The sequence below is a fragment of the Mobula birostris genome, chromosome 11 (genome assembly GCF_030028105.1).
Source record: "Mobula birostris isolate sMobBir1 chromosome 11, sMobBir1.hap1, whole genome shotgun sequence".
NCBI lineage: Eukaryota > Metazoa > Chordata > Chondrichthyes > Myliobatiformes > Myliobatidae > Mobula > Mobula birostris.
In genome coordinates, this window is record NC_092380.1 from 99,230,957 (window position 1) to 99,245,202 (window position 14,246).

Consider the following 14,246-nt stretch of genomic DNA (forward strand, 5'->3'; position numbering starts at 1 on the left):
ATACCACAATGCATGTCACTAATTTACGTCACCTCACCTTTCCTGTTCCGGTTTGTACAGCTGCATCACGATGGCAGCCATCTTTGGCGGACAGTGTTCATATCGTAAAGTTTACAAAGATCTGTTTCAAATCCTGTAGATAGCTTACTAGGTTTTTATTGAAAAAAATATTGATTCACTATGTCAAATTCAAAAGAAGTGAAGGGCGTGAAGCGCAAATGAACTTTGCAGGTTTTAAGTGATGTCTTTGATGAACTGGCTGCACTGTGCAAGATTCTGTAAAAGAGTGGCCTGACACCGATTGATCCACTTCATCTTGCGTGAGGCAAAATTAACAAGATAAGAAAGCAATATCTGGGAGACAATGTTTCATGAAGTGACAAAGTTAAAGTTTTGCTAAGCCAACACGTGAAGAAAACGTCGCAATAGATACAAGTTCGCTGTTGACTTTTATAAATAGTCTTTGCGTTCATTTAGAAGAAAGGTTTCCTGAAGATGAGGTACAAGAACTGTCAGCTTTTGATTTCTCCGCAATTGCAGATTGTGACTTCACATTTGGCGATGAACAAGTTAATACCTTATGTCTAAAATATCATGATTTTCTAGCTGAAGATACTGTAATAGTTAAACAGTTTAACGATTTCAAATTTTCCGTGCAAGAAAAAAATTAAATCCAAACTGATTTCAAACTTTGCTCAAATGATGGCATTTGTACTTCAAAATGAACAGCTTTGCGACCTTGCACAGTTGATGGACATTGAGGGAACCTTTCTTGCATCTAGTGCGGACTGTGAGCAAGGTTTTAGCCCAATGAATCAACTCAAAAACAGGCTGAGAAACTGTTCAGGTGAATGTCATTTGGATATGTTAATAAGAATCAAAAGCTATCAATTGGATGGAAGATCTATTAGTCTAGATAGTTTACAAAGAGTGGGTAAATGCCAAAGACAGGAGAGAGAAAAAAAATAACTGAGTGACTTAAATATGTACGTTATTTTGTTGTTATTCTGTGCCGTTTTATGTCAAATATTTTATAAACCTAAATAAACTGTGCCATGTGTGCATTCAGTGCGCACATACTTTTGTCACAAGAAAAAAATTTGCACAACATGAGATTTTTGCGCACACTGACTACTAAAAATTGGAGGAAACACCGCTTATGTACATACAATCAGTCTATGTGTATAAGCCAATTCTATGCATAGATAGCCACACAGTTACTTATACATGGTGTCCAATAGGATTGCTTTTATATTTATACTCAATGTGTTTTTTTTTTAAGCAGAGTGTCTTTATGCTGCATTGGATCCAGAGTAACAATCATATTGTTCTCCTTTACACTTGTGTACTGAAGAATGACAATAATCAATCTTGAATTTCAAAGTACAAAGTACATTATTATTGCAGTATGTATACTATATACAACCTTGAGATTCGTCTCCTTACAGTCAGGGTGTCAAAAGTTACAGGGAGAAAGCAAGAGAATGTGGTCGAGAAGGATAATAAATCAGCCATGATAGAATGGCAGAGCAGGCTTGATGGGCCAAATGAACTAATTCTGCTCCTATGTCACAAAACACAGAAACCCAGTGGAACCGATTTAAAAAAAAACTGTCTAACACCCAATCTGCAGGAAAACACAAAATTGTGCAAACAATAAAAGTAAGCAAATAATATTCAGAACTGAAGTTCACAAAAGCGAGTTCACAGCCACGAAGCCAGTCATGACTGCAGCCAGTCCAGGAGCCTGTTATTTATAGGCCACAGCTTCAGTTCAGTGCAGACACGAGTAAACCTCACTGAGCAGTGAGCTGAACCCTGACCTATTCCTTGCCTCTGGCCCCGACATGCTGACCTTTTCAACCTAGCCTTGCAGCTTTGATACACACTCAGGCCCAGGCTGCACTACCCTGATTTGGCCCGCACCCGACTCTTCCAATCTGGCCCAGCACTTACAGACATCCCACCTCTCCCGGAAGCTCCGGGAGTCTCCCGCGTATTAATAGTAGCTCCCTGATGCCCGCAAATTATATACAATATCCCTGAGATCAATATTTTTGAGAGTGAGCAAGCACGAGAGAGAGTGCAAGAGAGAGCGACCACAAGAGAACGCGCAGGAGAGGGAGAGAGAGCGAGTTCGCGCCATGGCAGAGTGTTCCAAAAAGAGAAAATATAAAACGTACGTTACCCCAGGCTACACTAAAGTGTACCCCTGCCTAATAGGGGTCAAAAATAATGACAGTGTTGCTCGCTGCACTGTTTGCAACAGTGACTTTTCTATTGGTGGGTTAAGACTGTAAAAGACTTGTTGAGGTGAGTTTAACAGGTGTCATTCGTTCATTAGCATAGCTAACGTTATTTAAACTAGCTGGCTAGCTGCTAAGGAGCTACTCCATTGCAGACATCCCACCTCTCCCGGAAGTTCCGGGAGTCTCCCGCAAATTGATGGTGCTACCTCCCTGAGATGAGCTTTTGCAGGGTGGGATGTCTGCCCTCAAATCAGTCAAACATCGGCTCATTCCTTGTTCTTGAGCCTGGGTTCCACAGCCTTGACTCTGACTTGCTTTGCCTCGGATCTTCCACTTCAAATCAGCTCCAAGTCTGCTAAACATTGGCTCGTAATTCAGTTTTTAAAAAATATTTATCATGTACTGCTGCTGCAAAATTAACAAATTTCACGACATATGCTGGTGACATTAAACCTGATTCTGATTATTACCTATTATTACTTTGCTTTCTTTTTGTATTCACACAATTTACTGTCTTTTTCACATTGGTTGTTTACCTTTATTTTGTTTAGTTTTTCATTGATTCTATTGTGTTTCTTTGTATTTACTACGCTTCCCCCCCCCCAGAAGTACCGCACAGAAACTGGCCCTTTGGCCCATTTAGTCCATGCTGAAACCATCTAAAATGCCTACTTGAAACGACCTGCACCAGGGCCCTACATCCCATGTACCTATCCAAATTTCTCTGAGGCATTGAAATCAAGCTTGGATGGACCACTTGTGCTGGCAGCTCATTCTACACTCTCACAACCCTTGAGTGAAGAAGTTTCCCCTCACGTTCCCCTTAAACTTCACACCTTTCACCCTTAAGCAGTGACCTCTGGTTGTAGTCCCACCAAACTTCAGTGGAAAAAGCCTGCTTATATTTAGCCCAGCTATACCCCTCATAATTTTGTATACCTCAATTAAATCTCCTCTGTTCTAAAGAATACAGTCCTAACCTATACAATCTTTCCTTATAACTCAGATCCTTTGGACTCAGCAACATCCTTGTAAATTTTCTCTGCACTCTTCCAACCTTATTTACCTCTTTCCTGTAGGTAGGTGACCAAAACTGCAACACAATACTCCAAATTAGGCCTCACCAATGTCTAATACAATTTTAACATAACATCTCAAGTTCTGTACTCAATACACTGACTTATGAAGGCCAATGTGCCTTTCCAACAAACAACAAAGGACCCTGCTGCAATCCCTGCAGCACACCACAAGTCCCAGGCCTCCAGTCAGAGAGGCAACCCTCTATGGCTATGCTCTGGTTTCTCCCACAAAGACAATATCTAATCCTATGTACTACTTCATCCTGGATGCTGAGCAACTAAACCTTTTTGACCAAACTCCCATGCCGGACCTTATCAAATACCTTACTAAAGTCCACACAGACAATATCCACTGCCTTGCCTTCATATACTTTCCTGGTAACTTCCTTGAAAAGCTAAGATCGTCCATCCAAGTACTTAATTATCTGGCCCGTTGGTATTTCTTCTAATAACTTTCCCATAACTGATATCAGACTCACTTGCCTACATTTTCCTGGTTTAAGTTTCGAGCCTTTCTTAAACAGCAGAAAAACATCGGCTATCCTCCAATCCTCTGGTCCCTCTCCTGTCACTAAGGATGTTTTAAATTTTCATGCTAGGGCCCCGACAATTTCTGCACTTGCTTCCCAGAGGGTCTGAGGGGACACCTTGTCAGGTCCTAGAGATTTATCTATCCTGATTTGCAAACACCTCCTCCTCTGCAGTCTGTACAGGGTCCATGAAGTTGATGCCACTTCGCCTCACTTCTATAGACTCTATATCCATCTCCCGAGTAAATACAGGTACAAAGATTGCATTCAAGATCTCCTCCCTCTGATTTGGCTCCACACATTGATCACTATTCAGGTTTTCCAGAGGACCAATTTTGTCCCTAGCAGCTTTTTTTTTTGCTCTCAACATACAATACCTGTAGAATCCCTTAGGATTCTCCGTCACTGCTCAGCTCAGGCAATTTCATGCCTTCTTTAAGCCTTCCTGATTTTGTTCTCAAGTGTTCTCTTGCGTTTCTTATACTCCATAAGCACCTCATTTGTTCCTTCTTGCCTATACCTGCTATGCACCTCCTTTTTTCTCTTAACCAGGGCATCAATATCTCTTGAAAAACCAAGGTTCCCTACACTTGTTATCTGTACCTTTTATTCTGACAGGCACATAAGCTTTGGACTCTCAAAATTTTGGTTTTGAAGACCTCCACCTTTTAAAGTACATCTTTGCCAGAAAGCAGCCTGTTCCAATCCACACTTGCCAGATCATTTCTGATACCATCAAAATCGGACTTTCTCTGATGTAGAATCTCAACCTACAGGCCAGACCGATCTCTTTGCACATTTACTTTGAAACTAATGGCATTGTGGTGACTGGATGCAAAGTGTTTCCCTGCACAACCTTCTATCACCTGCCTGTCTCACTCCCCATTAGCAGATACAGTATTGCACACACTGTTGTTGGGACTCCTACGTACCGATAAAAGAAACTTTGACAAACTGTATCTCATCTAGTCCTTTTACAGTATGGGATTCCCAGTCAATACGTGGAAAGTTAAAATCACCTACTGTAATAACATTATGTTTCTTACAAAAGTCTGTGATCTCTTTACAAGTTTGTTCTTCTAAATCCCTAGGACTATTGGGTGGTCTGTAATATAGCCCCATTAATATGGTCATACCCTTCTTATTTCTCAATTGCACCAATAACACCTCACTGGTTGAGTTCTCCATTCTGTCCTGATGAAGCACACTGCTATGACATTTTCCCTAACGCCACCCCTCCTTCTTTAATTCCTCCCACTCTGTTACTTCTAAATCAACAGAACCCCGGAATACTGAGCTGCCATTTCTGCCCCTCCTGCAACCAAGTCTCCAATTTCATAATTCCAGGTGTTGATCCATGCCCTGAGCTCATCCACCTTTCCTACGATACCCCTTGAACTGAAATATATGCAGCTCAGGACACTAGTTACTCCATACTCAACCTTCTGACTTTGTCTGAGGTCTTACCAACATCTGCCTCTACAACCTCTCCACTAACTATTCTAGCACTCTGGTTCCCATCGCCCTGCAACTCTAGTTTAAACCCCACTGTGCCACATTAACAAACCTTCCCACTAGGATATAAGTGCCCCTCCAGTTCAGGTGCAAACCATCCCTTCTGTACAGGTCCCACCTTCTCTGGAAGCGAACCCAATGATACAAGAATCTTCTGATGATAAATTTGCTTTTGAACTTTGAAATGATTTAACTTTGCAGCATTTGAAACAAAACGTGCTCAGCAAGCATCTTCTTCCTCACCCCACCAAAAAAAACGACTCTACCAATGATGGGAGAGGCAGCACATACCCACAACCTGGATGATCTCAGCCAGTAGAACCCCATCCGTCACATCCTGCTGTAGGTCTCTGATGAGCCGCTTGTGGCCAGACTTTGCCAGGTAATGATTGGCCCAGTCGGTGTAAATCTGTAACAAAATGAGGTTCAATATTACCCAAATTATAAGAAAAGGTTGAATAGGTAGATACTTTATTTCCTAGAGCACAGGAGGAAGTGGGGATTTGACAGAGGTCAAGAGTGTGGAACGAGCTGCCATAGAAACCATAGAAACTACAGCACAGAAACAGGCCTTTTGGCCCTTCTTGGCTGTGCTGAACCATTTTCTGCCTAGTCCCACTGACCTGCACACGGACTATATCCCTCCATACACCTCCCATCCATGTATCTGTCCAATTTATTCTCAAATGTTAAAAAAGAACCCGCATTTACCACCTCGTCTGGCAGCTCATTCTATACTCCCACCACTCTCTGTGTGAAGAAGCCCCCCCTAATGTTCCCTTTGAACTTTTCCCCCTTCACCCTTAACCCATGTCCTCTGGTTTTTTTCTCCCCTTGCCTCAGTGGAAAAAGCCTGCTTGCATTCACACTATCTATACCCATCATAATTTTATATACCTCTATCAAATCTCCCCTCATTCTTCTATGCTCCAGGGAATAAAGTCCTAACCTATTCAACCTTTCTCTGTAACAGAGTTTCTCAAGTCCCGGCAACATCCTTGTAAACCTTCTCTGCACTCTTTCAACCTTATTAATATCCTTCCTGTAATTTGGTGACCAAAACTGAACACAATACTCCAGATTCGGCCTCACCAATGCCTTATACAACCTCATCATAACATTCCAGCTCTTATACTCAATACTTTGATTAATAAAGGCCAAGGTACCAAAAGCTCTCTTTACGACCCTATCTACCTGTGACAGTACTTTTAGGGAATTTTGTATCTGTATTCCCAGATCCCTCTGTTCCACTGCACTCCTCAGTGCCTTACCATTAACCCTGTATGTTCTACCTTGGTTTGTCCTTCCAACGTGCAATACCCCACACTTGTCTGTATTAAACTCCATCTGCTATTTTTCAGCCCATTTTTCCAGCTGGTCCAAGTCCCTCTGCAGGCTCTGAAAACCTTCCTCACTGTCTACTACACCTCCAATCTTTGTATCATCAGCAAATTTGCCAGTGGATACAGGTTCACTTTTAACATTTAAAAGAAATTTCGGAAGGTTTACGGATGGTAACAGTATGGAGAGCTGTGGACCAGGTGCAGGTCAATAGAACTTGACAAAATAATAGTTCAGCACACTCTGCTCCTTCAGTGTCAGAGAAGACTTGGCTGCAATCATCATGAGAAAACGTTGGAGAGGGGTTGGGCACATGATGAGAACACCATAAAAGAAGGAAGAAACACAGAAGACCAAAGGCAACTTGGCACACGAGGCAGAAACGAGGACCTTGAACCACACCTGGGACACAATAGAGAAGATGGCCAAGGACAGTCAGAGATGGAGGACTTTCATTGCTGCCCTAAGTGCCAGTGGAATAATGGGCTGTAAGTAAGTACATACAGACTAAATGGGCTGAAGGACCCGTTTCAGTGCTGAATTGTTCTTTGACTCTACGACTCCTTTCATTTCATTCATTCTATCAGTTGAGAAACTCAACACAGTGTGTGCTCAATGGCAAAGCAAGTAAGTGAACACCAAGCAAGTAATGGATCGCCTTCAACTAAAAGCTTGAATTTCAAGTGGAGTTTGTCAGAAATACGCTCGAAGTTGCAGTGCATTCACATTCCGATCACTGTGCTGCATAATGATCAAGTACTGTGACTGTATTCAGCCTTTTGAGAACAGTGCTCAGAGAGAACCAAAGGAGTCCTTTAAAAAGCAGTGGCTTGTTGAGACAGGGAGATCACTCATCGATACAACAATAAAACAAGGGCCGTACACAAGCCCCTGACCTCAAATTTAACTCTGTCAGAATAAAATTATACATTTATATTCTGCAAGTGTCTCGTGCAGTTATGGTAAAAACTCACAGAGATGTCCAGGTATCGTTCGAGACCATATTTATTCTTTGCAAATGTGTGTTATATATAATCAGCATCTAACACGTTTATATTGTGTGACACATTACATTTTGCACACTCCATTCAAATCATGCTTCACCATAAAGTCTACCACCTACCTCCAGAATACACATAGAGCACAAGACATACACACACTCTCTTGTGCTGAGCCGCCCACCCATCTATGTGCAAGTGTGTTTCATTTACATGTCATGAATTCCTTCCAACAATGACTTTTCAGGCTTGCAGTAATGAGCTTTCTCTATATTCAAGAGCATTTAGTATTTTGGCACCATTAATATTTTGCATGTTACAATAAGCCTCATGCATTCAAACAGTCTGGAAACGTTCCAGGATTATCTCTGTTCAATTTTGGCTCAGGGAAGTTAATTTCAAATTGTGTATTTTGCTTTTTCTCAGGCATTTCATACAACTTGTCTATCATTAGAAAAGAATTTGTGCGTGACAGATTCAGCTATGGAATCCAGATGGGTTACAGTTAACATTCTAGTGTTTCTTGCACACCTTAACAATATTACGATGAACCCAAGAGATTCTCAAGATGCTGGAAATCCAGAGTAAAACACAAAAAATGCTGGAAGAAGTCATCAAATCAGGCAGCATCTCTGGAGAGGACAAAAGGGGTGACATTCTAGGCCGAGACTCTTCACCAGGACTCAATATTATAATGAGGATGTTTTTCCACTGTGGAAGGCACCACAGCTTCTCTGCTGCCAGCTCAACGACTATTCTCTCTTGCATTGGTCTTTAAACTGAAACTGGGTGAGGGTTGGTTCATGGGGTCATAATGGGATTCTTCAGGTGACTGTGGTAATTCTACAACTGATGGATTGAAAGTTAATCTGATCAATCAACCGTGTCTATCGCCTCAGACACTCACTGGACTGTAAAGACAGCTGCCCTTCAACTCTTCAACACTCCTCCCTCCTCTCAGATTCCTTCTTCTCCAGCCCTTGACTTTTCCCAACCACCTGGCTTCACCTATCACCTTCCAGCTAGCCTCATTCCCCTCCCTCCACCTTTTTAGTCTGGCGTTTTTCCCCCTTCTTTCTCAGTCCCCATGAAGGGTCTTGGCCCGAAACATCAACCATCTATTCACTTTCATAGATGTTTCCTGGCCTACTGAGTTCCTCCAGTATTTTGTGTGTATTATAAAACTATTTACATTGTAAATACATGCTGGTATTTATGCATATTTTATTCCACATCTGTACTTCAATTCAATTGTCATTCAACCATACACAATATGCACCACTAAACAAAACCTCGTACTTTAACCTCTAACTTATTTTTATATAATTCCTTATTCTTTAGAATTGTTGAAGTTGTTGATTTTTGTTGCATGCCGCACGAACACCCAACAGCAAATTCCTAATACATGTAAATTTATATGGCGAAGGAAGTTGATCTTTGATCTTCCCAGCACAGAAACAAGTCTAAGCCATTTGTATCCTGGATGCCTCAGAGAGACGCCAAGTGCTGGGTTTGTCAACTGAATTCCAGGGGAATAAGTGAAGCGGTAACAGTAGAGACAAGATTCAAAAGAAGCTGCTTAGATTTACACAGGGTTTTAATAAATAAAAAAATAACAGCAATTGTTCAGAATGGTTTGAATGTCAACAACCAGATAATATTATACTATAGTTAATATTACTAGCAAAAAAAGCAGTGACAATGTGATTTTTTTCACGATGCAGTGAAGTTAAACCATCATAGGTAACGCTTAAGATTGTACTAGGAGCTAATTCAGTTGTATAAAAGGGAATTGAATATGTACTTGGAAAATGAAGTTTTGAAAATGGTTTATTATTTTCACATGTACCGAGGTATAATGAAGAAATGGTCTTACATACCATCCATACAAGGCAAAACAATACCAGTGCAGAATAAAGTGTTACTGAGGACAAGAAAATGAGATTGACCTTCCATGTCCAGCCCAGGTAAGTGCAGGTGACTGGGGCAATGCTTGGCTTCAGCACAGTCTGCTCACAGGAGCTTCTGTTGCTGAGGTAAACTCAGATTTCTACACTACAGAATCTTGAAACACAAGAAGAGGCCTGTTGCCTACCCATAATGGCCTTTTGAAAGGGCACTCCAAATTGTTCCATTACTCTGCAACTACCATTAATGTGTAAACTCATACAAAATACTGGAGGAACTCAGCAGGCCAGGCAGCACCTACGGCAAGGAATAAACAGTTGACATCTCAGGCTGAGACCAATTAAGGGTCTCGGCCCTGAATGTCAACAGTTTATCCCACTCCATAAGTGCTGCTGAGTTCCTCCAGTATTCTGTGTGTTGCTCTGGATTTCCAGCATCTGCAGAATCTCTTGTGTTATAACCTGCAAACTATTCCTTTTCAAGTATATATTCAATTTCCTTCTAATACTCATGACTGGATCAGCTCCCTAAATGCTGTCAATGTCTTATGGACTGTGTCATCTCAATGCATCGAAAAAAAACCTCATTTTCACTCGAGTTTTTTTACTATGAACTTTAGCAGCAGGTAATCTGGTTACTGGCCTCCTGCCTTTGGAAACATTTGCTCTCCAGTTCATCAAAACCTTTTATAATTCCAACACCTCTTTTTGAAACTTTCCTTTACCATTTATGCACAAGAAGATAATCCCAGTTCTCCCTATGCTCCCCACATAAACGGTCTGTCAACCCTGGCATCAGCATTGTGTTTTGCGTCCAATGTTTGTAATTAATCATCTTATATTTATTCTGGAAAGCATTTGCTTCATGGAGGTCCTGGCTAATGCAAGTCTGAAACCCTTCCAGCACCATAATTATTTGTGGCAGAATGAAGGGCAAAGCATTGTTTTAGCTCTTGGAGCAGTAGTTGATGTGTCCCATGAATCCTATTCAAACATTTCTTTTTATCCCAATTTAACAGCAAATTAATGACCACCTCTGAAATCAATCTCCTGGTCACTATCTGAAATAGATTTCACAGCCAGCAATAACTGAAAGATAATTTATATTATGAGGAAAAGCACTGAGGAAAAGCCCTCCCCGCAACAAGAAAGCAGCACGTTAAGGACCCCCAGCATCCAGGCCATGCTTTGTTCTCACTGCTGCCATCGGGAAGGAGGGGCAGGAGCTTTAGGTCCCACACCACCAGGTTCAGGAACAGTTATTACCCTTCAACCATAAGATTCTTGAACCAGTGTGGATAACTCCTCGCACCTCAAAACTAAACTGATTCACAACTTCAGGACTCACATTTAAAGACTCAGCAACTCATCTTCTCAGTATTATTTATTTATTATTATTAGTCTTTTTTTGTATTTGCACAGTTTGTCTTCTTTTGCACTTTGGTTGTCAGTCTTTGTGTGCAGTTTTTCATTGATTCTATTGTATTTCTTTGTTCTACTGTGAATGCCTGTGAGAAAATGAATCTCAGGGTAGTATATGGTGATAAATACATATTCAGATAATAAATCTACTTTGAACTTCTGGACTTGGCCTCCAAGAGGACCACAGCCTTTTTGTGGTTTGGAGGCTTGCATGCCTCAACGACCCGGACAGTGATGTTGGCTGGAGTCAGGGCCTTATGCTTTGGCTCTTGGTAGGGTCACCCCTGCCAAAGATGAAGAGTGGTCTACAAATCCCCAAGGATTGGGAGTTCAGCTCAGGGCTAACAACCCTGACCGGTCAAACCAAACTGTTACGGAAACAGCAATGTCCTTCTACATCTGAGTGCGACCATATTCCTGAGTCTCCACCCGGGACTTGCATGGCTGACAGTAGTGAAATCCAAAAACGAGCTACTGACACAATGAATGAAGCCCTAAATACCGCCAAGATCAAGACCAAAATTGTTTTCTGGAATATACAGAAAACTGGCAAGCTGGAACAACTAACTGCAGAAATGCGTCGTTACAACCGATATGTACCGGGCATCAGTAAAAGCAGATGGACAGGGTCTGGCAGACTAAAGGCAGCAACTGGTGAAGCAGTTTTATACTCAAGAAGGGAAGATGGTTAGCATCATGATGGTGTAACTGTTATTTTGACGAAAGGCATTGAGAAGTGCTCGCTGGAGTGGAAACCAATCAACTGCTGATGAGAGTCAGGCCGCAAGGGATGCAACTGAACATGATTGTGATCTGGTGTCGTGCTTCAACTAATGACAGTGACATTGAAGAAAAGGACATCTTTTTACAGACAGCTGCAATCAGAGATAGAGTTAACATCACACCATGACATAACCATCGTCATGGGAGATCCAAATGTCAAAGTCAGAAATAACAACTCATACTTTACTAGAGTCAGGGGAATGTATGCAGGTGGAATGATGAATAACAATGGTGGAATTCTATGCCATGAACAATCTGGTCATAGGAGTGACTTTCTTTCCACACCGTGAAATCCACCAACTGACATGGTGCTCACCCAATGGACGCAAGAAGAACCAAATTGACCAGTTGATGATCGATGGTATGTGGTGACGATCCTTGCAGGACGAAAAGGTGAAGAGAGGAGCAGATACAGGAAATGATCATCACCTACTTGTAGCAGTAATGAAACACAAGCTGAGAGGCAGTGGGACCAGAACACATGTATAAAGACTGTTTGATGTTGAGAAACTGAAGGATACTAATGCGAGAACTGCCTTCACCACTCAGCTTAAGAACAGATTTCAGGCTTGCAAGACCTTGATAAAGATATATCAGTAGACAAGATCGACACAATGTGTAAACGGATTATGTCAGTCTCCAAGGAGAGCAATAAGGCTTTTCTAGGATACAGAACTGGAAAGAAGAATAAAGAATGGATACAGCAGGAAATATGGACGATCTTAGAAAGAAAGGTAAAATTATGAATAAAGTACCAGATGCAAAGTCAATGACTTCAACTAGCATACACAAAGCTAAGAAAGTGAAGAGACTTGAAAGAAAGGATTAAGAGAGTCTACATGAAAGACCTTGCAGTGCAGCCCAAAGAAGCAGTCAATTGAGCTGGCCAGGGAAATACATACAGGATTTCAAAATTGGTATGCAGAAAGTTCCATGCCAGATCCAGTGTTCCTGAGAGAGATGAGAACTGGCTACTTTTGACAACAGAGAAAGACTACCACCAGATGAAGATCTTAATGTACAAGAGGCAGCAAAGAACCTCAACATCGACACAGATCCACTCAAGAAAGAAGAGATTGTTGCTGCAATTTAATTACTGAAGAACAGCAAATCTCTAGGACATGTCAATTTTAACACTGAACTGTTCAAAGCTGAACTGAAAGTTGCAACAACCATCCTGCAACCACTGTTTACTATCATCTGGGAACAGAACCAATTCCCAAGGACTAGATAAAGGGAGACATTGTTAGAGTTCCCAAGAAAGGAGTGCCAAGTAATTGCAACAACTGGCATGGCATCACATTTTTGTCAGCGGCCAGCAAGATTCTAGCCAAAGTCATTGTCCAACAGATTACAGATACTATCAATGTGTGCTTGAGGAAGGAGCAGGCTGGCCTCAGGAAGAAGAGGCTGTGTTGGCCAGATCTTCACACTGCATAACATCAGAGGAGTGCACAGAGTGGCAACTGTGTGTAAAGTTCACGGACTTTGAAAACGTTTTCAAAAGCATCCACAAGAAGAGCCTCCAGCAAATTCTCAGATCATACAGGATGCCTTCCAAAATTGTCCAGCTCTTCCAGAGTTTCTGTGCTGACTTCACCTGCACAGTTGGATAGAGCAACTTGAAATTTGAAGTCAAGACTGGAGTCAGGGAAGGCTGCGCAATGTTGTTTAACCTGGTGATTGACTGGGTTATGAGGCAAAAAAAAACAATGCAAGATAAGCACAGCAGCATTTGGTGGACTCTATTCTGTGGAAGACTTTGACTTTGTGGTTGACCTCACATTACTATTACATAAACACCAGCACATGCAGGAGAAAATTCAGCGGCCTTGTGCCTTCAATGAACAAGCTGGACTCAGTCAGCCAGAGTAAGACTGAGAACATAACCCTCAACGTAGCATCCCCTCCTCCCTTCAAGGCATACGGCATCGACTTACCCAGCACCAGCAGATTCACTTACCTGGGCAGCAGCATTCAGCAAGATGGAGGGACTAAGGGCAACATCCAGTGGTGACCCAGCAAAGCCAGAACTGTCTTCAGATTAATGAGCAACGTATGGGGATCAACCAAATACAGTATCACACCAAGGTGAATCCGTGCCAGAGTTGTGTTCTGTCCACACTCAAAGTGCTGGCGCATGACAGACAGTGCCCTTGCAAAGCTGTTGTCATTCCACATCGCAAACCACCGTAGCTCCTAGCCAAGAAAGATCTCCAACCACTCCCTATTCCTTCAGTGTCATCAAGAGGACATGGCCACAATTATCACGAGGAAGCGTTGAAGATGGATTAGCCATGTGATGAGAAGAGAGGTCAAATCTGTCATCAAGACAGGACTTTACTGGACCCCTGAAGGGCGGAAGAAACATGGGAATCCAAAGACAACTTGGTGCTCTACCATAGACAGAAATGAGGACCCT

At 41.9% G+C, this 14,246-nt stretch overlaps 1 protein-coding gene across 9 annotated transcripts in view; it reads right to left on the minus strand.

The window, feature by feature from the left end:
* nav2a (neuron navigator 2a) overlaps nucleotides 1-14,246 on the minus strand; it is a 523,153-nt gene that overhangs the window by 403,384 nt on the left and 105,523 nt on the right. For all 9 annotated transcript variants that reach the window (XM_072272755.1, XM_072272756.1, XM_072272754.1 and 6 more), the window contains exon 2: nucleotides 5,665-5,782. In XM_072272755.1, the coding sequence (XP_072128856.1) occupies nucleotides 5,665-5,782 (118 nt within the window). The remainder of the gene's footprint in view (nucleotides 1-5,664; nucleotides 5,783-14,246) is intronic.